Source organism: Solea solea, chromosome 11 (genome assembly GCF_958295425.1).
Source record: "Solea solea chromosome 11, fSolSol10.1, whole genome shotgun sequence".
NCBI lineage: Eukaryota > Metazoa > Chordata > Actinopteri > Pleuronectiformes > Soleidae > Solea > Solea solea.
The window spans coordinates 22,770,926-22,798,509 of NC_081144.1; the positions used below are offsets into that span (position 1 = coordinate 22,770,926).

Genomic DNA, 27,584 nt, shown 5'->3' on the forward strand with positions numbered 1-27,584 from the left:
TGTTCTTATAGCATATGGGCCTTCCCCTTGGCTATTTATGATCTCCCAAGGCTCCAATAGCTTGGGAGCATTGCTTCCAATCAACAGATCCACGTTTGCCTTTATGCTGGGAATTTTTATCTTTGACAAGTAGGACCGCTTTGCCAGATCTTCTTCAGTCACAATGTTATCTGTGCTTACAGGCATTTTCTTTTGGGTGAGGATTTCAGGAAGGTTGTAGAAAAGGTTATTCTCCAAACCAGATATTTCTAAGCCAGATAATGAATAGGCAGGGACCACCCTTTCCTGTCCCATAGTTTGTAGGAGAAAGTTAGTTCGCCTACCAGCAAGATTGAGCCTCTGCATAAGCTGTTCTGAACAAAAGGTGGCGGTACTGCCAGGATCCATAAATGCATAAGTGTTGATGATACAGTCTCCTTTGATGGATTTAACTCGGACTGGGAGGATGGAAAGAAGACAGCAATCGTCTCCGGCCCCTGTATGACCACACGTTTTATGAGATGCTGTGATGTTACATGCCACAGGCTCCTTGGAGTACTTTGTGTGTGTCTTATCTTTGTCATTTTGTTCAACATGAAGCACACTGGGGGGGCCTCGACTACAAACCCTGCAAATCAAGCGCTTATCACAGTTTCGACTCATGTGCCCAGCACATAAACAGCCGAAACAAAGCTCCTTTTCCTTTAGAAAGCTTATTTTGTCTCTGTGTTTCTTCTTTTCAAACTGCTGACATGCTTCCAATAAGTGGCTTCCAGAACAATACACACAAGTTAACTTCTGCACAGAGCCATGCACTGGTGAATCCACCTTTAACCTTCTGGAGTTCTCCTCTGATTGTGCTGGTGCAATGGTGGTGGCGAAGCTGTTTCCTCTCAACTTACTCACTGGCTGTGATCTCATCCTGTGGTTGACCTTGGAAATAGATAATCCAGAAGGAACATCCCGAATGTCACCAAATAGAGGGTCAGATATTATTCTGACATGTTTTTCAATGAATGCAACCAGATCCCTGAAAACAGCTCTATGGTCAGATGCTTCTAATATTACGTGTGCCACAGTCCTCCATCGTTCTCTCACCTTAAATGGTAGCTTGTACATGACCGCTCTCATGGTAGTTGGACTGTCTAACTCCCTCGTGTACTGCAGTTTCTCCATGACATTACAACATGAACGCAGAAAGAGAGAGTAACTTTGCAATGCATTCACATCTTCGGCTTTTATTGCAGGCCAAGCCAAAACCCTTTCAACATATGCAGTAGCGATCTTGTACTCATTGCCAAAGTGTTAAGGCTAAACTTAATAACACGCTGGATACACTTACTGGCAAGTCCAATGAAGTCCAGTCCACACGCTTGATTTGCTTAATATGTGACCTTTTATTTCTCACTTTTTACGGAGCAAAATTAAGTCCAACAAACAGCAGTAAATCAGTGACGGAGACCACCGTGCCAAAAGCATATCTTTAAGCGGTTGAAAAACTGTGCGCTCTTCCGTCCGGCAACAAGTTCCCACCTTTATAACAAGAAAAATAACACCCACCACCTGCCGGCATAAATTGGTATTGTAGCGGCTTCACAAAGAAATGGCTCCTACATTACATTTATGATTATACAACACTGGTGTCATTTGTATGGATAGTACACTCAATTGTTGTTAATATAGCCACATAAATACTGCACACTGTAACTGTAACTATAACTCGCTGGGGCCATTATTAATCACGTGACTTCACTTCACCATCACCACTCTGTCCAAGTAAATCTAGCCCCGCCCTTCGCAGGATGACGTAAAGTGGAACACATGCGCGTCAAGTGTTAAACATTAAAAAAGAGGAATTCCGAGTTTGATTGTTAAATAAAGTAGAATAATAATAAATTCAGTAGTTCTCGTATGTTCTCTGGTCCTTCAGATCCTTCAGTCCTGCAGTGTGAGTTTTATCTTTCAGTTCAACTTAACTTCAACAGACCAGTGTTGTTTTCGTTGACGATGACGAAATTATTTTGTTGACGCCCCTTTTTTGATGACGATAACGAGACGGTGACGAGATGAACATCTCATGTTTCACGACGGAAACATGGAGATGTGTGTGACTTTTCGTTGACGAGACGAGAATGGACGTATCTATTGGATCTAGATTGCATCGCAGCGCACCACCGGCGGAGGAAATTTCATGTCAAACTTATGTGTGACACTGTTGTATGATGAAGTCGGCATCAATTCATGAAAATAACTGTTGAAAAGTGGAAATATGGAGATTAAAGGGTTTCTGCCCAACAGTATCTCCAATTCTTATTGACCTAAATGGATTTGTTAAAAGACTATACTTCTTTTTTTTTTTTAACTAAAACTATCACATATAGAAATGATTAAAACGTGACTAAAACTAATAAGCGTTTTAGTCCAAAAGACTAAAACTAAGACTAAATCTAGAATAGCTGCCAAAAACAACACCGCAACAGACCTGGTTTTGTTGAGCCATCAAAGGTCTCGATCTATGCTTTTATTTTGAAATGTGAAACAGGAAATGGTGTCTGCGTGTCAGCTCCCGGCTCAGTGTGATAAGCTGTGACACAGGGAGCGTGGTGGAAAACACTACCGGCTTCTACCGCGCTCGTGGCGACACGAATAACCGGCTGCTCGTCATGGCAAATCGAAAGCGATGCTCGATTCCCGGTGTCTGCTGTGTAACGCCGGAGAAGAGAGCACAGGTGTCCGAGCTGGACCACACGCAGTGGGGAGTTGAGGAAACGTGTCAGTACCTACGAAGAGAAGTCTTGAAAGGTGGGAAGACACATTCAGAGGTTAGTTAAGTGGTTCCCAAACTTTTTCTGTTGGGCCCCCCTTTAGAGGAAGACATTTCCCGGGGGCCCTGTGACATTTTTGCTTTAGCGATACAAATAACCTCAATATTGCTTTGTGAGAAAGCAAATTTCAGATAAAAATATGAAATGTGCAATTATATTTATTATTATTATTACTATAACTATTTTTTAATCAATAAATACATTTGGATAACAAAGAATACTTTACAAATATCAATCATTTGCTGTGCAATTAATTTTTTTGTTTTAACAATACAAATGCTGTCCCCTGCCAATGTTTTGAGACACAACACACAGAGAGGTCTTTGGTGGCATTTTCTGGTCTTGGGTTTTGGTCGTCGTGAATCATTGTTCCGTTGGGCTGACGTTTGCTTGTTGTTAGTTGCACAGTTTTCTTTTTGCCCCTCTATTACTTCTCTATTCTCCAAACATTGTCACCAGTGTAGGTTTTGTTGTGGTACGTCACTTAAATTAGTCCAGCTTACAGCGAGACCAAAAGTTCCGCCTGCTAAACTTTAGTTAGGACAGAAAAAAAACAGAACTCGAGCCCCCCCTGGAGAGTCTCCACGCCCCCCCAGGGGTGCCCGCCCCCCATTTTGAAAAACGCTGGGTTAGTTGGTTTGGTTTGGTTTGACAGCTCCAATGTGAGGGCTTGTTGCATTTTTCACTGCTAATAATCAGTCATGCTGTGTTTTGACTTTGAGCTAACGTTCAAACTGCCCTTCGTTTTGCCATTCAGCACAAAACATCACAGGAGTCGGGCTGAGGTATCTGGAGGAACCTGATCTGGAGAAGATTGGAGTGAAGTAAGTTGTTTCCACTGACCTGTGAGGCTGTGCAGGGGCGTTTCAAGAGACTTTGGGCCCCAGGGAATAGGGACTATGGGGTGGCCGTTGGGTTCTAGTCAGGCCTCGGTCATACGTTCTGCATTTTGTGTGTATACATGGCTCTATGAATACTTAAATAAATGTCCTTGTCAGCCTAGTGTTGTGTACCATGTGCAACATATCCAGTTCTGAATTATCGACGCCAGAATAAATCTTTAAAATATAGTGCAATATATTGTAAGAGGAGGGATCAGAGTATTAGAGTAGTAGTAGAGAAACTGCACCTTATTACATATGTATATTTATGTTTATACTTATATTTATATATATGTAAATAATTTCCTAATTTCCTACTTGTATTACTTACTTGTATATTGTTTGTTTGTTCATTATCTATTGTTGAGCTGCTGTAACGCCGTTTTCTCTCCACTGTGAGATAAATAAAGCTATCTTATCTTATCTTATCTTATCTTTTCTTATTATACTTGCGCATTCTCGACTTTTGAAAGCAAAGGTGGAATCAAGGATTTAACCATGCCCCTGGTGTGACGTCCTGCAGGTGTGTCAGAGGGGAAAAACACAGTGCTGTGGTTGTAGCTGTTGTAGCATGACTACAGGCCACCTCCTCCCGCTGACGCAGAGCTGCTGCCAATTAATAGGAACAATGGCAACTGCTGATTTTGGAAGGCACAACTGACCGAACTGGAAACCCCTCCCGCTTCTCTGAAATCGTCGGTGTGCAAATATTTTGCATTTTGTCAACGACAAAACTCACGTGGTGTAAAACCGTGGTGTTGTCTCCACATGCACCGTAAGGAACGTCAAAGTAACTACGGAAATTCAACTCGTGCTAAAGCGATAACTAGCGCTATAGACGCCTATAGCGCTAGTTATCGCTTTAGCACGAGTTGAATTTCCGTAGTTACTTTGACGTTCCTTACGGTGCATATGGAGACAACACCACGGTTTAGGCGTCTATAGCGCTAGTTATCGCTTTAGCACGAGTTGAATTTCCGTAGTTACTTTGACGTTCCTTACGGTGCATGTGGAGACAACACCACGGTTTTACACCATGTTTGTAGCATCAGTCCCTGAACAAATTTGTAGAATAATCCTGTAGTTAAGATTTAGTTGTGTATGTTTTGAGGTAAAAAAACCTGCATAAAATAAAGTTTTAATTCATTTACCATTTTCCTCCTAACTTTGGTGCCCATGCAGGAGGTTTGGGAAACCACATCATAGAGGAATGCTTGTAAGAAAATAAAAATAAAAATAAAATCAAGTCTTAAGTATAAACCGCTCACTATTACAAAGGTTTTCAGTCCAAAAATGCTGTCGGATGACATGAGCATGAAAGGAGGGAATAAAGAGACGCCTAAATCTACAATATTGTTGTTCAAAAAGCAGATTTTGCAAGGCATCCTGATTCCTAATTGACAGCTCTCCGGGATCTCTGCTGTCACCCTGTCCTGGTCTCTGATTTTAAATCATTCTAATTATGGGTTTAATTTGTCAATTATTGTCTTGATTAATGGCGCAAAGTAATTTGGTCCATACAATTTCAGAAAATAGAGGAAAGGGTTGATGGTTCCTAAACCTCCGCATGATCACATCCTCAAATGTCATGTTTTGTCCCCAAACCAAAGATATTCGGTTTACTGTCTGTCATGGAAAATAACATTTGTTGTCATATATTGCTTGTTTCAACATATCTCAACATACACATCATTCGTGCGGCATATTACCAGACACTGGTCATAGAAGCACAATTCTTTTTTTAAAATTTAAAATGTCGGTGTTTTAATTTCAGTGTTTCCCAAACTGCCCGCAACATATACATGTTTTTTTTCAATATCAAATCAACTAGTAGCCTATGCAAAATCAAATAAAAAAATAAAAAAGTATTTGTTTTTTGGCATCGTCTGACTTGAGCAGTGGACCGGTTTGTGACACCGCTGACCGCAACCGTTTTGGGACTGTTTCGAGTTAGGTGGTCCGTGAGTGTATTTTAATGGGTTAAGTGGTCCTTGGTCTGAAAAAGTTTGAGAAACACAGACTTAGAGCAAACTGATTCACGGACCTGCCGGATCCTGGGACCCAAGGTCAACTACCCCAGCTGCACAGATAACTATAAACTGTACAAACTTTCTCATGTGCCTCAGATCCATCTTGACTCTCTCTTTACATGAATAATCCACGCTATCATCAGTAGTGTTCCTCTGGCTCATAGGACGTTTCAGCCCTTTCACACTATACACCCTCACCAAAGGCAGCCAGCTGCAGGGTGATCAGTCCTGAGCCTGCGTCCCATGCTCAATTGTTAAGCATCACATCAATGTTGCAAGCTACTTTGGGGCCCAGCAGGGATCGTTTCTCAAAGCAAAGGGAACAGCCTGGATCCTTACCAAACCACTGATGGAGATTGGTTGGTGATGGCAGGACGTCATAAGTAGCTCTAATGGAGAAGCTCAACCTCCATGCTTCCATGGCCCACACTTCCCTCCAGCTGAGCTTCCTCTTTTCCACACTGTCCCACCGTGTCCACTGCCCCTGTTTGCCAAGGGAGACCGCTTTGGCCCACCTTGCAGCCTCCTCCTGACGGCGTATTTTTTCCACCACCATTGTCTTCCGCGCTGGTGCACTGGCCTTACTTCAAGCTGGACGACTAGTGGTTTGGCCAAGGTCCCCTCTTCCACGCTGAACATTCCCCACAATGTCCGCATGTCTGAGGGCTAATGTTGCTTCCTCCACTGCTGCTGCTGGCGTCCATTTGCGCAACATCAACGATTGCATCAACAATCTTTATTTCTTCATCAGACACCGTATGACAATTTTTGCCACAACACTACCATAAAAAACCCAAAGAACTCAGAATATTGGTATTTAAGGAACTGAAATCAGAGAACTTGCTTTTTTTTTTTGCAAAAACAAAAAATCAAAACGATGACTCGATTGCAACTGTCAACTGTTTTCTCTCTTCAGCTCTTTCACTCTTCTCTTCATCCTGTTTGTTTTACTGTGTTGTGCAGGTGCTTTCGTGACCGTCTGTAGATCCTGCAAAGTCTCAGGAAGCTATGGCAGGGGAGCCAACCAAGGTAACCAGCTGCCGCATAATTGAGATAACAGAAAACAAAATCACAGAGAATCCCTTCCTCTTTAGTTTCTTTTATTTGATTATGCTCTCAGTAAAAACACGTTTTTCTTGAAAGCAGTTTTGTCAGAGTACACAGACGTGCCTTTTAAAGGTGGAGCACCCAAGCATTGTTTTGAAGGAGGGAGTCGATCTATAAATGTAAAAATAACAATACATTTGTCATTATAGTTATATAAATAAGTGAATTAGTCCAGTGTCACACATGGAAAGCTGTGTTTTAACATCTTAATGGCTGTCCTTCAGTTCCTCTGTGACAAAACAGATGCTCTCCATGACTTTTTTTTTTTTTAGGAACACTGCATTTCTGTGCTTTTTGTCAGGCAACACCTGGCTAATAATATGATTGAGGGGCCCATAGACATAACATAACATAACATTACCTTCATTATTAACCTCATTGACTGAGGCCCCACCAACGCATCAGGGGTGGCCTATAAAGACATTGAAATGTCAGGATGAAAAACGGCATAGTGACAATATCGGGATAACAACTCAAGGCTTGAGCTTCAGGGCCCCCATGGCCCCCTGTTGACCCAGTGGGCCTGATCAATAATCCCTGTCATGTATTTGATGCCATGAATGTTCACTAAATAAAATACACCCATGTGAGATGACGGTGATTTGTATTGGAAGATTTATCATCAAGACGTCACAAGCAGTCTTGTGATAGTGATTTTCTATCACTATCACAAGGCTGCAAAAGCCATATCGTGTTTGTTCTAAAATGATAAAGCAAACATTTACTGTGTGTTTTGGATGTCCAACATTACAGTTATGGTTACGTGAGGTTTTGTTGTTTTTATAGCCGCTTGTGTTCCTCTCATTTTTAGGTGTTCAATGATCCAGTTCATGGACATGTGGAGTTGCACCCTCTTCTCATCAAAATCATAGACACACCTCAGTTCCAGAGGCTGCGCAACATCAAGCAGCTTGGAGGGACCTACTTTGTTTTCCCCGGAGCATCACACAACCGATTTGAACACTCCATTGGGTGTGTAGTCACTTAGAAGTCTGACCTAGCCTTTGTTTGTTGATATGAGGTAGTGACTGACTGCGCTGCCGTTGCACGCACATCCTGAACAAAGAAGAGAATACGTGATAGAATACGATCTGCGGATGCGATCTTTTCTGTTTCCAGTTCTAGTTTGATAACGTAGTGAACATATTTTTAAGATATCATGGACTTAAATGGTAATGTGTAACTTTAAAGAAAACCTAAATATTTTTCATCTTTACAGCTTTTCTGATGAGGTCAAATTTATTTGGATTGTACTACCCTCCTCCCCATATGCACACACACACACACATGCTTGATTGTATATACTCCAGTGTTGTGATTGCCTGCTTCGGTTTTGTCCTCCAGTCTCACCACAAATCAACGTAACTTCACCGTTTTCTTCTGCTGAGTAAAGGTGCATAGATTCAGGTCTAATCACACTCACAGCTGAAGCACCGTCTGAAGCCCTTGCAGCCTTTAGATTTTGAACCCCAACAGGTTTTTAATTTTGAACGTCCCGACTCAAGTTAGAACTGATCTCCAAATTTCTGATAAAAAGTCAAAGCCCTATGTGTTTTTGTGTCAAAAAAAGAAAACGCAGACAACTGCAACATTTGTTGTCATAAAGCGAGACTGCTGCAAACAGGTTTCCGTCTGACGGGAAACGCAAAGAAAGAAGTGTCCACGAAAAGACATCACACAGCACAGTCAGCATTGATGTATCAGTACCTCACACTAACACATCGGGAAAAAAACAAACCTGAATTTGAAGACCTAAAATGATTTTGATGTGTGTGTCTATGTATGTGTGTGTGTGTGTACAGGGTTGGTTACCTGGCAGGGCAACTTGTACAAGCTCTTAATGAGAGGCAGCCAGAACTCCTCATCTCTCGCAGAGACATCCTTTGTGTGCAGATCGCTGGGCTCTGCCATGACCTCGGTGAGTGAGCAGATGTATTAACTGGATTTACAGTGGGTACGGAAAGTATTCAGACCCCTTTAAATTTTTCACTCTTTGTTTCATTGCAGCCATTTTCTAAAATCAAAAAAGTTCATTTTATTTCTCATTAATGTACACTCAACACCCCATCTTGACAGAAAAAAAACAGAAATGTAGAAATTTTTGCAAATGTATTAAAAAAGAAAAACTGAACTATCACATGGTCATAAGTATTCAGACCCTTTGCTGTGACACTCATATTTAACTCACATGCTGTCCATTTCTTCTGATTGTCCTTGAGATGGTTCTGCTCCTTCATTGGAGTCCAGCTGTGTTTAATTAAACTGATTGGACTTGATTAGGAAAGGCACACACCTGTCTATATAAGACCTTACAGCTCATAGTGCATGTCAGAGCAAATGAGAATTATGAGGTCGAAGGAACTGCCCGAGGAGCTCAGACAGAATTGTGGCAAGGCACAGATCATGCCAAGGTTACAAAAGAATTTCTGCAGCACTCAAGGTTCCTAAGAACACAGTGGCCTCCATAATCCAATGGAAGACGTTATGGACGACCAGAACTCTTCCTAGACCCAGCCGTCCAGCTAAACTGAGCAATCGAGGGAGAAGAGCCTTGGTGAGAGAGGTAAAGAAGAACCCAAAGATCACTGTGGCTGAGCTCCAGAGATGCAGTAGGGAGATGGGAGAAAGTTCCACAAAGTCAACTATCACTGCAGCCCTCCACCAGTCGGGGCTTTATGGCAGAGTGGCCCGACGGAAGCCTCTCCTCAGTGCAAGACATATGAAAGCCTGCATAGAGTTGCCAAAAAACACATGAAGGACTCCCAGACTATGAGAAATAAGATTCTCTGGTCTGATGAGACCAAGATTGAACTTTTTGGCGTTAATTCTAAGCTGTATGTGTGGAGAAAACCAAGCACTGCTCGTCACCTGCCCAATACAATCCCAACAGTGAAGCATGGTGGTGGCAGCGTCATGCTATGGGGGTGTTTTTCAGCTGCAGGGACAGGACGACTGGTTGCAATTGAAGGAAAGATGAATGCGGCCAAGTGCAGAGATATCCTGGAAGAAAACCTCTTCCAGAGTGCTCAGGACCTCAGACTGGGCCGAAGGTTCACCTTCCAACAAGACAATGACCCTAAGCACACAGCTAAAATAACGAAGGAGTGGCTTCAGAACAACTCTGTGACCATTCTTGACTGGCCCAGCCAGAGCCCTGACCTTAACCCAATTTAGCATCTCAGGAGAGACCTGAAAATGGCTGTCCACCAACGTTCACCATCCAACCTGACAGAACTGGAGAGGATCTGCAAGGAAGAATGGCAGAGGATCCCCAAATCCAGGTGTGAAAAACTTGTTGCATCATTCCCAAGAAGACTCATGGCTGTACTAGCTCAAAAGGGTGCTTCTACTCAATACTGAGCAAAGGGTCTGAATACTTATGACCATGTGATATTTCAGTTTTTCTTTTTTAACAAATTTGCAAAAATTTCTGTATTTTTTTCTGTCAAGATGGGGTGTTGAGTGTACATTAATGAGAAATAAAATGAACTTTTTTGATTTTAGAAAAGGTCTGCAATGAAACAAAGAGTAAAAAATTTAAAGGGGTCTGAATACTTTCCGTACCCACTGTAAGTATTGTTTTAGTAAGAATAGAAAGCAAATGTCTTTGGTGGATATAGAATTCAAGTAGCTTAGTGCAAATGAATTACTCATTTATATACACACACATACAGTTCAAACCAGAAGTTTACATACGCATACACAAAAAGGTTTTTTTATCCTCACTGTCTGACATGAAATCACACAATCACTTTTCCTGTTTTAGGTCCGTTAGGATTACCAAAATTATTTCTGTTTGCTAAATGTCAGAATAATGAGAGAAGGATTTTTTTAGACATTTTTTTATTACTTTCTTCAAAGTCAGAAGTTTACATACACTAAGATTATTATGCCTTTAAACAATTTGGGAAAGCCCAAATGAAGATGTCATGTCTTTGGAAGCTTCTGATTCTGGTTTATTGACAACATTTGAGTTCATTAGAGACACACCTGTAGATGTATTTTAAGGCACACCTGATGTTACACACTCTTTGTGTAACATCATGGGAAAGTCAAAAGATATCAGCCAAGATATCAGGAAGAGAATTGTGGACTTGCACAAGTCTGGTTCATCCTTGGGTGCAATTTCCAGATTGATTCAGAAGCAGTATGCTTCGGGTCATTGTCCATTTGGAAGACCCATTTACGGAGCCCCTAAAGGGACATCAAAAAAAAAAAAAAAACTAAACGTTTAATACGAAAGTATTGTATGCACGCGTGATGTCCGCGAACGCAGTTTTAAGATCATTTGAGGCGTGAAATTAGTCATTTAGAATCAAAAAATGTGGTTTGTGTATTAAGATGTGACGTATTTATAGTTTGGCAGCAACGGTATCGGAGGTGATCAGCCTCGCCTCAGCGTACACTCGCTGCGTACAGTGCGTGGGGCAGTGCAGCGTTACCTCGGCCTGTACTGATGAAATGATCCGCTGACATCGCTGTCATTAGATTAAGCCTCATCACAGAGTGTTGATAAATGAACAATAAATAAATAATAATAAATACTCTAAATAAATGCGTATATATTATTTTCTCATTTTAAATATTTAACTTAATTTATTAATATATTTTTCTAGAAACATGTGTTCTCATGTATTATTATTCTGTGCTTTCATTTTGAAGTTGTATGTTCAGTGAAGGACACCTGAGCCTCTTGGGGCCAATGATTTTTTTTTTTTTCCAGCCATGTAAGTTACGGACATGGATGCATTGTTACGGACTGTGGCTAAGACATGTTGTTGACTTTTTCCTCCTAAAATGGCAGAAGAGATAGAAAATGTAACAAGTACCATGTGGAAAATACATATATTACAGCAGTGCAGTGTATGTATATGTATGTCCACAGGAGGATTGTGTGTGTGTGGGGATGTATGTCCACAGGAGGATTGTGTGTGTGTGGGGGGGGTGGGGGTGGGGGGGGGGGGCTGTGCCAATCTCAGCTGACATTCAAAGTCAAAATAAATAAAACATTAATAATATACATTTACATTAAAAACAAAATAACGGGTCAACAACAAATCTATCAATCGCCATCTAATGACAGCGATGTCAGCGGATCATTTCATCAGTACAGGCCGAGGTAACGCTGCTCTGCCCCACGCACTGTACGCAGCGAGCGTCCGCTGAGGCGGGGCTGATCACCTCCGATACCGTCGCTGCCAAACTATAAATACGTCGTATCTTAATACACAAACCACATTTTTGAATTCTAAATGACTAATTTCACGCCTCAAATGATCTTAAAACTGCGTTCGCGGACATCACACGCGCATACAATACTTTCTGGTGCGCACGAGAAACGTTTAGTTTTTGGTTTTTTTCGATGTCCCTTTAGGGGCTCAGTACCCATTTGCGCCCAAGCTTCAACTTCCTGGCTTATGTCTTGAGATGTTGTTTCAGTATTTCCACATAATGTTCTTTCCTTATGATTCCATCTGTTTTGTGAAGTGCACCAGACCCTCCTGCAGCAAAACAACCCCACAACATGATGCTGCCACAACCCTTTTCACATATGTGTCTTTTTATATAGTGTATGTAAACTTCTGGTTTCAACTGTATATGTGTATATTTCCTTCTTAGGCCATGGACCATTTTCCCATATGTTTGATGGGATGTTCATCCCACAGGCACGTCCAGGAATTAAGTGGAAGGTAAGATAACTTGGATTTATACTTTGTGTCAAAGCCAGCAGGTCAAGGAGATACAAGATCACATATGACCACATCAGAAAATCCTGTCCTGAGTGATCCCTCCATCTCACACATGAACACTATCAGACGCAATAGTTTTCTTATTTTTCTTCTTTGTATTTGAATGAAGGGCAGGGTCACCAGATCTAATCTTGTGTGGATCTTTTAGAATCTCTGGATTTAATTCAATTCCAATCCCTTCAGTTACAATTCGATTCAGAATAATTTTTAGACACATTTTAATTTAATGACATATAGTTGGCGCTGACTGCGGTGTGCACAGTAGAGCTGCAACTAACAATTATTTTCATAATCGATTAATCTGTCGATTATTTTCTTGATTAATCGATTAATCGTTTGGACCATAAAATGTCAGAAAAACCGTAAAAAATGTTGAGCGGTGTTCGTCAAACCTGGAAATGATGATGTTCTCAAATGTCTTGTTTTTCCCACAAACCAAAATGATTCACTTTTAATGATTTCTTTGTTATCCAGAGCAAAGAAATGAAGAAAATATTCACATTTAAGAAGCTTAAACAATCAGAAATTTTGTTTTACTCATGGAAAAAAGCTTTGAACCGATTAATCGATTATCAAAATAGTTGTCGATTAATTAAGTAATCATTTAATAATAGATTCATTGTTTCAGCTCTAGTGCACACCCATGGTGCCGAGACCATTGAGTGGTTATAGGGGACATATTATGCAAAATCAACTTTTTAATCATTTTAATACTTATATTTGGGACTCTGGAGGCCCTACCAGTCGCCAAAGTGTGGAAAAAGAATACTAAAAAAAGTATTCTTTTTTTCTTATGGTGGGGTGGTAACATTCGCGGTGAAATGCGCATGCTGCCGTCATAATGCGCAGGGAATTCAACATTGCGTGTTTTATCGCCGATGCTTACACTAAGGGGGACCATGAAAAAAGGACTGAGTATTCTTTTTCCACACTTTGGCGACTGGTAGGGCCTCCAGAGTCCCAAATATAAGTATTTAAATTATTAAAAAGTTGATTTTGTATAATATGTCCCCTTTAACATGAACAGGAGCTTGTTTCAGCTTTTATAAATATTGGAACAAAGGACTCTTCTATAACCTCGTTAACATCACTTATCTTTGAGGTCGAAGGTGTAGTGTTCAGAGAGATAAGCGTCGCCGATTAGAGTCACAAAAAGCTGCTTAGCACACAGTTATTATGTAAGCTTTTTACCACAGACCTTCTGTTTGGCAAACGTGACTGATAAGCTATCATTCTTCTATCCTGTCATATTGTTAACTCCGATAATAAACTGTTTCTATTTGAGTCATGAGAGTCGCCAAGTGCCAGTCTTGATAGACGAGTCTGTGTCTGTTTCAGCACGAGACTGCCTCATTAGCCATGTTTGATTACCTGGTCGAAGACAATGACTTAAAGCCGGTGATGGAGCAGCATGGCCTGGTGCTGCCAGAGGACCTGGTCTTCATCAAGGAACAGATCGCAGGACCACTGGACCTTAACAGAGATCAAGAGAAAGCTGCAAATTCTGCCAGTGTGAAAATAACCGTAAGCATCATTAGGGTTCGAGCAACTCTGTTGCAAGAACCCTATTGTAATTGTAAAGATTCTTCTTCTTCTTACGATTCTTTAGGGTTCGAGCAACAAGGGTTGCAAGAACCCTATTGTAACCGTAAGGATTATTCTTCCTCTTCTTCCTCTTCCTCTTCACCAAAGTAAATCATGTTTTTGAGGCCCTGAACATGCCCCAAAACTCACCAATTTTTGCAACCACATCAGACCTGGTGTAAATTTACGTTTATTAGTGTTTCGGGGAATGTGCGTTAAAAAATGAAAGTGGGCGGGGCAAATAACTGCTCCACCCCCTAAATCTTGTGGGCCTGAGGAGCACGTTTAATGTACATGCACGAAACTTGGTACACGCGTTCCTTAGGTCGGGACGGTCAAAAAAGTCAGCGTAGCCTAAGCTCTAAAACGAACAGGAAAGCCGCCATCTTGGATTGAAAGTTCATTTTTTGCCGATTTGGGCCATTTCGCACCAATGGTATTTGAACAAACTTGTACCACAACTTTCATGGGATCACCTTCAAACTTGGTGAGGTCACTGTGGACAAGTTGAGGATCCAAAGGTATCAAAATCTTTTCAATAACTATCATGGCGTACAAGAAAAAGGGCGGCAAAGTTGGCAAAAATCACGATTCTTCGCAACACACAACAAACTCTTATAACTTTGCGATGGAAGGTCAGAGCTTAACCAAACTTGTGAAGATCAATGATGGGCCCTTGCTGAAGATGCCTATGCAAAACTGTACATTTTGAAAACAGCGCCTCCTGGTGGTAACAGAAAATACAAGTTCACACTCTAACAGGGATTGTTGTAACCACTTGAAACTTGATATGTGAGACCTCAGACCCATCCGGAACATTTCTGTAAAGGATGACCTCTCTACAGGAAGTAGAACTCCCGAAACAGGTAAGGTAAGTAAAGTCTAACATTCATGAAACTTGATATGTGAGTCAAGGGACCGTCCTTGAACACGTTTATGGACACACCTTTCACCCAACAGGAAGTCGGCCCTTTTAAACTGGAAGTGCCCTCTAACTTAGCACAGGGACGCTGAAAATAGTCCGAGCTGAAAATAGTCCGAGCTGAAAATAACTAGTACCGCAATCGGTGAATGAACGGGAGATGAGCTAGAGGACTCGCGCGGTGACGTGGGCGCACGGAGACTCGCGAACCCTCGAGCTCGAACCCATTCATTACCGCTTGCGATACTAGTTAAGAGTTGTTTTTCTTTGGTTTATTGCCAGGTATGGATGGGCATGAACATTATTTGTAATAATATTAAAAAGATATAGCTGAAGTAAAATGACCAATTCCGAGAGAATATGGACCAAAAAATCACAACAAACAAATTCCTTAATCCCTAACTCTACAGTTGTCTGTTGTCTCCCCAGTGGCCGTACAGAGGCCGCCCAGAAGACAAGTCCTTTCTTTATGAAATTGTGTCCAACAAAAACGGGGGCATTGATGTGGACAAGTGGGACTCCTTTGCCAGGTGAATTCTTGTTGGTTTGTTATTTTGTTTAATACTCACTAAGATGTGTTGTCAGTTTAACGGCCTGTCTCTTTCTCTCCTCTTCCTCTCAGGGACTGCCACCACCTGGGCATCCAAAACAACTTTGACTACCGCCGCTTCCTGAAGTTTGCCCGAGTGTGCGAGGTGGAAGGGCAGAAGAACATCTGTACACGAGACGAGGTGAGGGCTTTCGACTTTTAATCAGCTTTTATTCCATTTTTTATTTGTGTTACTATGGACAGTGGCCCCGCGATGGACTTGCGATCTGTCTAGGCCTAGGGTTTTATCTCAGCTTTCACCCAATGTCAGATGGGATGAACAATTCAGTGGAAATGTCTCCTGTGCTCTCTCGCTCTTTCTCTTTCTCTCTTTCTTTCTTTCTGTCTTTACAGGAGGTGGATAATATGTACGACATGTTCCACACCAGGAACTGTCTCCACAGAAGAGCTTATCAGCACAAGGTTGGCAACATCATAGAGACCATGTGAGTAGCAGCTTCCTGTGACACGTCCGCTTCTAGACTTTGTTGATATTGTATCCTTGTACAGTGTTGATGTCGTTTTGGTCATCGTCCAGGATCACGGAGGCCTTTTTAAAAGCAGATCCATACATTCAGATTGAAGGCTCAGGAGGGAAGACCTTCACTCTCTCCGGTGCCATAGACGACATGGAGGCTTACACCAAACTGACAGGTGTATATATGGAAAACACAATGGATACTTTCTCATAAAATAAAATGAAATGATTTATAGATAGATAGATAGATATAGATTTATAGAAGAGGTTCATATCAACATTGGACTATTGTTTCAAAGTTGTATACACATCAGTTAGAGGACTTACAAAAGAACATAAATCTATAAGAGCAGTGATGTTGTTGAAATTTATGAATGATTTTCCATTAAAATCAGCAGTATAGTAATATTATGTCTATCAATCATTTTTACCAAAGGTATAAACAGGTGAGATATATTGACATATCTACAAGGCGTAACATTATCTCACCAGCCTAGAGTTTGTCACATGACACAGAGCATGACCGCATGTTTGTACCAGGGCATCAAGATAAACATTTACAGTTACACTTGACACTTAATTTGTTATTGCCATTAACTGCTCTGTATGCAAAATATAATACGTGATTACACAAACTAGTTCATCCCTTGCTGTAAACCAATATTCCTTAATAATCTTCCCTTAACACTTGATTTTTGTTTCTCCCCTATGTTGTGAAAGTTCATTATGTCTACTGATTGAACTTAGATTTTAGTTTTTAAGACAAAAGGAAGTCTTTACCTTGTTAACCAGTTTTGGCGTGTACAGTATCTTCCGCCTTCTAATGTCAGGTGGTGATGTCACGTGCCTCATCATCAGCTGTTGTTGAAAACAAAACAAACCATAAAACTTGTGTTTGTGCGATAGATCATGTGTTTGAACAAATACTCCACTCGTCCTCCAAAGAACTGGCCGAGGCCAGGCAGATTCTTCGCAACATTGTCTGTCGACGCCTCTATAAGTGTCTGGGCCGAACTCACCCGCAGGAACCTCTGGAGGTCGTCACCGAGGTGTGTGTCTGTGTCCCCTTCAGTGTGTGCCTTATTTTTTCTAGCTGGAGTAGAGATAACATCTCCTGGATCCACCTCCTGAAGGACGGGCATTTGTTAGATTTCCAATTCATTAGAATCACCGTGTGGGTTATGAAGCTGCAGAATGCTACTGCTCTCTTTTGAGCATTAGTGGTGTATATTTCTGGGGATAGGGTTCCAAATACAGCAGTGAGGGGATTGGGTTTGAGAGATGCTTTGCATAAAACTGATAAACAATTGAAAATGAAGGAACAGGTGTAGGTTGTGTTTGGAGGCAAAACTGTGAGCCTGAAGATATCTAAGTGAGATTTTGGAATATTGTGGTCTCTTATAGAGTTGTTCCGATACCAGTATCGGAAATGCCTCCGATACTGCCGAAAATGTGGGTATCGGTATCAGCGAGTACTGGAGTCCATGCACCGATCCGATACCACGTTATTTAATAGAGCTCCGTTAGCTCTGACGCGGTTCTTCTTCGCCGCTCTTGAAACAGTTGCGCTGTGCTGTTTTAGAAGTGTGAAGAAGAACTGATCACCCGACACCTGTAGACAAGGAGCTAACGTTAGCTCATCATGTCGGCGGTTTGGCAGTATTTACCAGTTAGCTCCGTTAGCTCGTCTACAGTCAAACTGGAGCGGCCCGTTTATTAAACGAAAAGAGCAGCGCTACAGCTAACCAGCGTACCTGTGTCCTGCGTATGTATGCCTCTGTTTTTAAAGTTTAGCGTTACTTCAGAGACTCATTTTAACAATCTGGAGTCAAGTAAAAATGATGTCACTCACGTCCTTTCCCGGTCAGTCGTCATGGAAACATGAAGCTCTGCCAGTGCCGCGGTGTTTGGACCAGAGTGAAAACAAACGTACAAGCTGAAAAACCAAATAACATATCACTGGTAAAAAATAAATGATGTCCATTTGCTGTATTCGTTCATGTTTTACAGAGGGTTTAACCTGAGCCAAACCTTACCACCAATGATTTATTTATTTATTTATTTATATGTATATATATACTGTATATATATATATGTATGTTTATTTCGGTCATGTCAGTTAGATCACTCATCATCACACATCATCTTAGTGTAGTTTACACAATACACATAACCAAAAGGGAAAGCCGGAGAAGGAAAAGCTTATCTAGTCCCGTCCCCATTACCCACAGAATACATATTTTCATCATACAATACATCATTTTTCTTTTTCTTATGACATTTTGACAAAAACATGTTTCAGCATCAGGTAGCACTCAGAGATGCAGTCTAGCTCTAGACAGTCAATCAGACTCCATGTATGTCAGCTGTTTGGTTACATTTGCTTCCACTGCCGTATCCACACGGTGTCTACAGATTTCTGTCTCTGACCTTTGTCATACTTTCCTCCTGGGTCATTATGTATCGATTAATGGTCATCTCTACATACTTCTTTTTAAATACACTCCGTTTTGCTGATTTTTTCATCTCCTCATCCAGATTATTCCACTGTCTGACACCCGTGACTGATACGGTAAAGGATTTGGTGATGATAATCATATCACAGTCATGCAGGCGTAGTATGATATATATTTTTTTATAACACACTGGTATCGGTATCGGTACTCGGTATCGGCCGATACCCACAGCACAAGTATCGGTATCGGGAGGGAAAAAATGGTATCGGAACATCTCTAGTCTCTTACCAGGGCTTTGAAGGACAGAAAGGGGCACAAAGGGGCTTAGGTTAGTGATAAAGAGGAGCAAGTCATCAGCGTAGAGCGCAGTCTTATGGGTTGAGTTTCCTCTTGTGATGCCCATAATCCTCTCATCAACCCTGATTGGTTCTATAGCCAAGCCAAGTTGTTCTGTTTAGTTTTAAGCAAATGACTTACTACATTATTGGTAGAAAGATCATTGAATTCCGTTTGTAAAAAGGTGCGCTCTTTATGTAGTTCTGGTGTGGAATGTATTGAGCATTTTCTATCGATGTCCGCAATAGACTGTTCATTTTCCAGCAGATTTTTATTTTGTTCTTTATTTTTATGTGCTACATAGGAAATGATCTGACCTCTAATATAGGCTTTATGTGATTCCCACAATGTGCGGCGAGAAATGTCTGGGTGGTCATTGATTGATTGATCTATTTGCTCAGCAACACATTTTTTAAAATTGCTGCATAACAAAAGAGAGGGGTCAAGCTGTCAAGTTCGCTGCAGACGGATGTTATCTGGAAAATGAATATCTAATTGTACAGGAGCGTGATCTGACACAACAATACCGTGATATTGGGAGTTGGTAACGTTCCAAATTAAAATTTGAAGTTATTCCAAATTCAAATTTGAAGTTAACATATTCAAATTTGACATGTACATATTCAAATTTGAAGTTATTCCAAATTAAAATTTGAAGTTATTCCAAATTCAAATTTGAAGTTAACGTATTCAAATTTGACATTTACATATTCAAATTTGAAGTTTACATATTCAAAATTGAAGTTTCACTGCTCAGATGGAATCATGTTTTGAGAGCAGGAACAATCCAGGCAGTCCTACAACATTATGAAGCCAACGATACCAAGATGAACTGACATGACACTTTTCTTTCTTTCACCTCTGTCAGGAGAAGAAAAACACCTGGAAAAAAGAACTGGCAGAGGCCTTTCCTCAGAACAACACTCGGGGTGTCAATCTAAACCCAGAGGACTTTGAAATAAGTGTGGGTTTTTCATTTCATTTCTTTTTAATCCCTGACTTTATATTCTGGCATATGATATAGGGTAAACAAAAATAATACCTTATTGAGAATTGAAGTTGATTTAGTTTTGTATGCCCTTTCTTTTAGGTCATTGGTATGGACTATGGAATGAAGGAAAAGAACCCCATCAACAAAGTGCGTTTCTACTGCAAGGAAGACCCAACTAAAGCCTTCAAGATAGACAAGAAACAGGTAGGATGGAGCTAAAATCCTTATGTACACGAGTCACCACCACCATTTAATGGATGTAGGGCTGCAACTAATGATTATATTATCATACTCGATTAATCTGTCGATATTCTCCAATGTGATCACAAACCAAAATTTAATTTAGTAATTGATTTATAAATGAGTCATGAAGCCCTAGATATGAGGTTATAAATGTGGATATAAAGCTGCACACATGTTGTTTCTCTGGACTTTATGATCTGTATTACATGACCTTAAAATGCAGTTATTACCTTTCATTTCAGATCTTTTTTTCATGATTGAAACAAGCTTTCCGATTGTTTAAGCTTCTTAGTATTTTCTTCATTTTTTTTGCTCTGGATAACAAAGATCATTCAGAGTTAATAATTTTTGGTTTGTGGACAAAACAAGACATTTGAGAACATCATCATTTCCAGATTTGACCAACACCAATCAACATTTTTTAAGGTTTTCCAACATTTATGGACTAAACGATTAATTGAGAAAATTATTGACAGATTCATCGATTATAAAAATAATCGTTAGTTGAAGCTCTACATGTTTTAGAAACAACGACCTATAAATATGGTCAAATGTTGCAGAAATATATTTTTTTTTACATACCGTGTATTTTTTTTTTTAATCGATATAGAATATTTCCCAAATTTCATATAAAGCATATCTTGTCTCATCTCAGGATATAGATATAATATCCACACATTGCCCCGCCCCATGCCACTGCCTACATTTTAAAATGTATAGCTCAAAAATGAACGACTATATGCTGCTGCCATTCTCGTCAGGTGTCAAAACTCCTGCCAGAGCAGTTTGCTGAGCAGCTGATCACGGTCTATTTCAAGAAGACTGATGACACCAGTCTGGACGCTGCCAAGAAGCACTTTGTCAAGTGGTGCATGGACATGGACTTCACAAAGCCTCAGGTAATAAAAGTCATCTGCTGCTGCTGCTGCAGTGTTAATAATTGTAGAAGTGTATTTGAGAGTGGGATGGTTGTTTGTTTCTGTACGTGTGGCCCTGCTGTGATTTCATTTCCACAGACGACTTCCTTCCCTTCTTCAAAACAACAAAAGCAAAGAGGGGTCCATACAATAGCGCGGCGTCACGCACTGCTAACTTCTGTTCTTTTTGATATGGTGACACACAGGAAGTGATGCCGTAGTCTGCTGCTGGAAATCTTTGCAGAAAAGAGCGGAAGATGATGGGGGGGGCGGGGCATCGTGATCGGATAGCAATTGGATCGTGATGTGGACACTGGAGACGCATGCTACTACCAGGTGTAGATGCATGTGGTGAAGTGCTATCCAATCACTATCTGATCACAGAAAACATAATCATTCTAATGTAAACAGGGCCGTGAAGTCAACTAATAGATGCACCACCAATGATTTGTTTTTTTATAAGTGGAATCAGTAAAAGTGGGGGTTGCAGCTTACTAATTATTTTTTATAAATCGATTATTCTGTCAATTATTTTCTGGATTTAAACAAGAAATCATTTGGTCTAGAAAATGTCAGGAAATGCCAATCAATGTGTTTCCCAAATCTTAAATGTCTTGTTAAACACGCACACACACACACACACAGAGGATCTACAGCTGTCACTGTACTGTATGAGGTACAGTGAGTCTTGGTTTTAACTTGAGAAATTTTTTGGGAATCTGGTTTGATCTTACTTTGAATATATTTATTTCTCTTTTATGTTTGGTTGTGGTTTGTTATATCGCCCTTTATTTATTGTTCTGCCCATAGTTTGCTGAGCTTCACCTCTTATATATAAAATATTTTAAATGGTATTTATATTTTTTTTTACTCTATACCATTTTCAATGTTTTACCAAAGTGTGATGCAGCCTCATCAAAGTTGCCTCATAGCAGGGTTTCTTGTGTTTGAGTAAGAAAAATATATATTTGGAAAAATGTAAAAGGGGGAAAGTAACAAGATTGGGTGAAGGTATTTCCTGTTGGGGAAAAAAAGTTTTAGAAATAAAACTCTTTCTCTCATTTGTGATTTGAATTTGTTAAAATACCAGCGGACACACATGCACACAGTTCATTTCCATTGTTGCTTAAACTCTCACTTATTTTCTGGATTATTTAATTAGACATTTAGCCAAAAACAATAGCAAGAATTAACAAACTTCAAGATTGATGGTGTCCACAAACCAAGATATTCAGTTTATGTGGTTTCAGAGACACAGAAATTCAGAAATTGAACATGAAAGTGAGAGTGTCTCAATATTATTTTAACGTTACACTACATAACTTGTGGTTTTCGGTCCGTGCCACAAAAAGAACGACAAAATTCAATACGGTTTACCAACTGTAGGGGGCGCTTAATGGGAGGTTTACCAGAGGTTAAAGGTGACCATCTTTTTCTGCAGAATTAAATTGTACGTTACCTTCAAGGCTCAGGTCTCATAAATGTTTAGAGGTCTACTGAGTGTTAAAAGTAAAACACACGCACGTTTCGTACTACTGTCATAAATAAACTAGTAAACGAGCCAAATGAGATCATTATGGTTCCATTCTTTCATTTTTAAATATATTAGAAGCAAAAATGAACCCTGGAAAAAAACGATAGATGACGGGAAAAGTTAAACGAGTGGATGAGGTGACGTCAGTGACATCTCAAATGTTCTAGATAAAGATGCCAAGCAAACCATTAACACAGTGAAGGCAAACACCAGCGAGTGACAGCCAGGTTACATAGTTCCTTGCTTCCTTGTTCGAGTGTGGGGTTTAATCTCAATGTGATCTGCAGGTAGCTCCGTGGTAGAGTGACTTCTTTCAACTGGAAGGTTGTGGGTTCCCTGATTCCCTTCTCCGCTTGTCTACATGCCGATGTGTCCTTGGGCAAGACACTTAACCCCATGTTGCTCCTGGCAGAACTGTAGTGTAAAGCAGCTTTGAGTGGTCATCAAGACTAGAAGAGCGTTCTATAAATTCAGGCCATTTAGCATCGAGCGCAGGGGCGTCCAACTCATTTTTGTTCCAGGGCCACAAACGGCACAATTTAAAGTAAAATAATAGCATCATAACCTAGAAAGAGATTTGAGAGTTAATGAGGTATGTTTTTACAAAAGAAATTATGAACAAAGATGAAATTTCCAGAGAAAAATAAGTGCAATTTCAACAATAATACGCCTGAGTTTACCGTTTACCAGTCCTGTATAAAGTAGATGATAATAGCTCAGTGGTATGGCGAGTTGTCTTTCAACTGGAAGGTTGGGGGTTCAATTCCTGACTCTGCCGGTCTATCTGTGTCCTTGAGCATGACAATTAACCCCATGTACAGTAATGAAGTATTTGTACTTTGTTACATTACAACACATAATGACAACTTAGAGATCCCAGTGGCTCTACAAACATTTAGTCACATGTATCTCACTGTAACAGAAAAATATAGCATTTTAGGTAATTAGGTCATTTTAGGTAATAAAAATCATCCTGCGGGCCGGTTCTGACCCACGGGCCACATGTTTGACACCACTGATATAGCGTATACCCATTACAAAAGGGCCAAGATTTCTGTATGACTGCTCAAAAATTAGAGACACGAATTAAATACAATTAAATTCATGCTCTTTTAGTTGGTTCTTGCACTGCTGGTCGAGTAACTCATGCTGCTATGAGTGAGTGAATTTTCTTTTAGTTTAGGAGTGCTCGTGTGAGGCCGACGGTGTACAGTCAGTTGCAATAATGGATCTTCACCACTAGATGACGCCACTAAATCCTGCACATTAGTCCTTTAACATTTACTCGGTGGATCATTTATTTTAAAAGTATAGAAATTGTAATCAAAAATCAAATATTATTTCAACTTTAATTTAACAATGTAATATATACATAAATACCAATATTGTTTCTAATATCCGTGTGTGCAGATGTTTAGTATCGTTAACACAACGTCAAGGTGATGGCAGCTGCATTCTCTTGTAATAACACTCTTTGAACACTAGAGGGAGCCATAAGCTCAATTGTATTTAAAAAAAACAAACCTGTTATGCGCTGTGGTTCAAGGTCTGAGGCAGGTGCTGCACCTCAACATCACAACTATGTAAAGTCATAGTTCTATTTATTTAGCCTGCTACATATATATGATATATCAATTATCAGATAAAAAAAAAAATCATTATCAGCTTTATCTATATATTTGTCTGTTTGAATAATTGACTATTTGCTACATCATTTAGTTTGACAATAATTGAGTTTTATTTAATTTTACCAGGTTGATTTTGATCTTTATTTGATCTGTGTATACACAGTATCCCCTCTCGTGTGTGCTGTTCTATTCAATTTTCATTTTTTTTCAATCCGTGCGTCTGTTTTAAAAGTTTTATTTATTTACTTTTAATATGGTCTCTATAATTATTTGTTCTGTGTGTTGATGCGGCGAGGGTCTTTGTTTCAAAAAGAAAGCAAATCACTCATCAAGATAAACTTTGGATCATCTCAACGAGAATGTGTTTGTAGGGGGGGATTCGCATTTGCATCGTTACGTTACTGTGAAGCTCAAGTAAATCACCAAATATGAAATATCAATTGAAATATGGGATGAGCCTTTTGTTTTTGATGGTTATTCTAGCAGGAAGGTTTTCCTACACAGGATGTATGCAGACACACACACACACACACACACACACTTCCTCATCCTGTTGCACTGTGGCATATCTACAACACACTCATAATGTTCAGGACCAAGGCCAACTGCCTGCTAGTATTTTTATAATCTTCATCCTCCCTGACCTGTTGCTCCCCTTCTGGCGCCAGTGGTCTCAGCCCTCCCCCTGCAAAGCCTCAACCTGACACACACACACGGTCCTCCACGGATAATTGAGACCAGCTGTTGCAAGGTGCCTCTTCCCTCGACCCTGCACTCCTCCATCACCCCACCACCACCACCACCGCCGGCGCTGCTGCTGCTGCTGCACTTGCTTTTCTGGTAGAAAGCTATTCCACCCCCCTCCCCCCTTTCCCTCCCCCCCCTTCCATCCCTCAGTCTTCTCTCTCCTGACTCACCCACTCCCACATGCCTCTTTACTGTTATTTTTTTTATTTCAACAACCCAATAACGGTACACTCGTGCTCTCATCAAGTTTCTACAAAATAAAATTGGTCTGTCAGGAATTACAGCTCAAAGACGTTTACGCCTTTAATGACTTGATGATTAATGGAATGGGCCACATACAATAAATAAAATGTAAAATTAGACGACTCTCCAAGAGGAATAGTTGCCTCACAGACCCACAACCCTCTGTCCCCAAAATTGTTCCCACACAATTAACCAACTTGCGATCTAAATTACAATCAACAGGTTTTTTCCCTAGCTTATGCTCTTTTTTTGACATATTTTGACTTTTTTTTTTATGTTAAGGATAAAACATGATCTTGTCATGCCTAAACTGACCACATTGTGATGTATATTTTTAATATAATATTCTATATTCTATATAATAATTAACTTCCGTAGAGAAGAAAAGATGAGGCAATAAATCATACGTATATATGCTGTAATTATACACCATCAAACAAGAGCCTGGACCAGAGTCATTGATCTAATTTGCAAAAGCACCCAGAGACAATGACTCTGTGGTGTTTATACAGGAGCTTGTTGACAACAGCTTGTTAACAGCTCTTAATGTTAATGTTGACGGTGGCACAATTTACAAAGTTGCACCTTCAAATATACAATTGACTGAGCGACAGGTGTTTTTGTCCTGGATGCTGTAGTTTCACAGTAAGTATCATGAATAGTGTATTTTACTGTAAAAATAAGATGTTTTTCTGTCATAGATATGTATTTTACAATCAAATACTGTGTTATAGCCGTAATTATCACAATAATTGATTTTTCAGGTAAAAGGGAGGATTTCTCGTGACGTGCACCTTGATAATCTTTGTTTGCATTTGAATGAGGACAGGATGATGTCACTTCCTGCCGTGTTTGTTGTTTGTTAAACGTATAGTAATGGATATAAATGTTATCCTCAGCTCGACATGACATCGGTTGCTTTGCCTCACCTCGGCGTCTCCCTGTGGATTACTGTAAGGCAGGGGTGTCAAATGTAAGGCCCGCGGGCCAGAACCGGCCCCGCCGCAGTGTCCAATCTGGCCCACAGGATGAATTTGTTGAAATACTATATTTTTCACTTCCAGAGACCTGTGACTATATGTTATATGCCTATTGTAGATCCAGTGTGACATGTTTTAGTATTTTTATAATCAATTAATCCGTCGATTATTTTATCAATTAATTGAGTAATCCATATAATTTATAAAATGTCAGTAAATGCTGATCGGTGCTTCTCAAACCTGGAAAGCACGACGTTCTCAAATGTCTCGTCTTGTCCAAAAAGTTAGTTAACGATGAATAATCTATTAATCGAGTAAGTGTAACGTTAAATTTAGTCATAATGTTGAAATTGTACTCATTTTTCTCAAGAAATGTCACATTTTTTAAAAAAGAAACTTCATTAAATGTAAAACAAAGGAAAAGATGTTTTGAGTTCTTGTTGGCCGCTGAACTAAAATGCGTTTGACACCCCTGCTGTAAGGTAAACTTGGTATAGGCCAGAGATATGACCGAGGAGCCAGTGGTGATGACTGCGAGGTGCTGTGTCGTGGCTGGAATGTGAGGAGTTAAGGAGAGGAATGGGGGAGGAGGAGGGGGAGAGTTGCTACAGGCATGTCAGACTTTCTTTTCCAGCTGGTGCTGAGGGGTCAAACTGTGTGTGGATGTGTGCGTGTCATGGCCTCTCATTAGGGGGTAAGACACTGCGGCTCCAGACCCCCATGGTAGGATTGCTGGGTGAGTCTGCAGCAATCCTGCCACTTTGATGCCCCCACACCACCACACTCCCACCCCCTGACACCAGGAGGTTAATGAGCCTCTGTAGGCATGCTGTTACTCTGTGTGTGTGTGTGTGTGTGTGTGTTGATAGAGTAAGGGGGTGAGGAGGGGGGAGAAGAGGTAGAGGGATCCTCCAGACGTCTGAAAACCTGAGGTGGTCAGATCAGATGACCAGACAGGCTGTGTGTGTTTGTTGCTAATGTGCTGGAGAATAATGTTCCAAAATAACTCTGGAATAGTTTGAACCAGCACCTTTGGCTCCTCCCACTTCCGTCTGCTCTGTTATCGATTTGCACTTTAAAACAATTGAATAGAAATGGAAAGGTTAAAAAAAAAGGAGGTGGAATATCAATAAAATGTGAATTGCAAAGATTCAGCAAATAAAGGATGAGGTTTAGATAACGAGTGAGTCAGCAACACCAGTGGATAACAACAGCATAGCAACACGGATGTGGTTAAAAATCACGATATTCCTGATTGTTATGTTTTTATTTCTGCATTATTACCTGAAATTAAGCATTGTTTTTTTTTTACGTGACCCGAGGTTCTTCACCCGGGGACAACGTCCAGCAGCATCATCACGTCA

At 40.4% G+C, this 27,584-nt stretch overlaps 1 protein-coding gene across 2 annotated transcripts; it reads left to right on the forward strand.

Annotated features, from left to right (window-relative positions):
• Positions 1-2,553: 2,553 nt before the first annotated feature.
• LOC131468655 (deoxynucleoside triphosphate triphosphohydrolase SAMHD1-like) lies at positions 2,554-22,236 on the forward strand. 2 transcript variants are annotated; one of them, XM_058643155.1, is made up of 16 exons: positions 2,556-2,801; positions 3,562-3,628; positions 6,679-6,744; positions 7,634-7,794; positions 8,625-8,740; positions 12,442-12,512; positions 13,911-14,096; positions 15,508-15,608; positions 15,701-15,809; positions 16,022-16,113; positions 16,206-16,321; positions 17,052-17,194; positions 19,806-19,901; positions 20,028-20,132; positions 20,933-21,070; positions 21,295-22,232. In XM_058643155.1, the coding sequence occupies exons 3-16, from the start codon at positions 6,724-6,726 to the stop codon at positions 21,307-21,309; spliced, it is 1,470 nt and encodes a 489-aa protein (XP_058499138.1). In that variant the 5' UTR covers positions 2,556-2,801; positions 3,562-3,628; positions 6,679-6,723; the 3' UTR covers positions 21,310-22,232. The 2 variants fall into 2 exon arrangements, with proteins under 2 accessions (XP_058499137.1, XP_058499138.1); XM_058643154.1 differs by having other exon boundaries at positions 2,554-2,801; positions 20,933-22,236.
• The last annotated feature ends 5,348 nt before the right edge of the window (positions 22,237-27,584 follow it).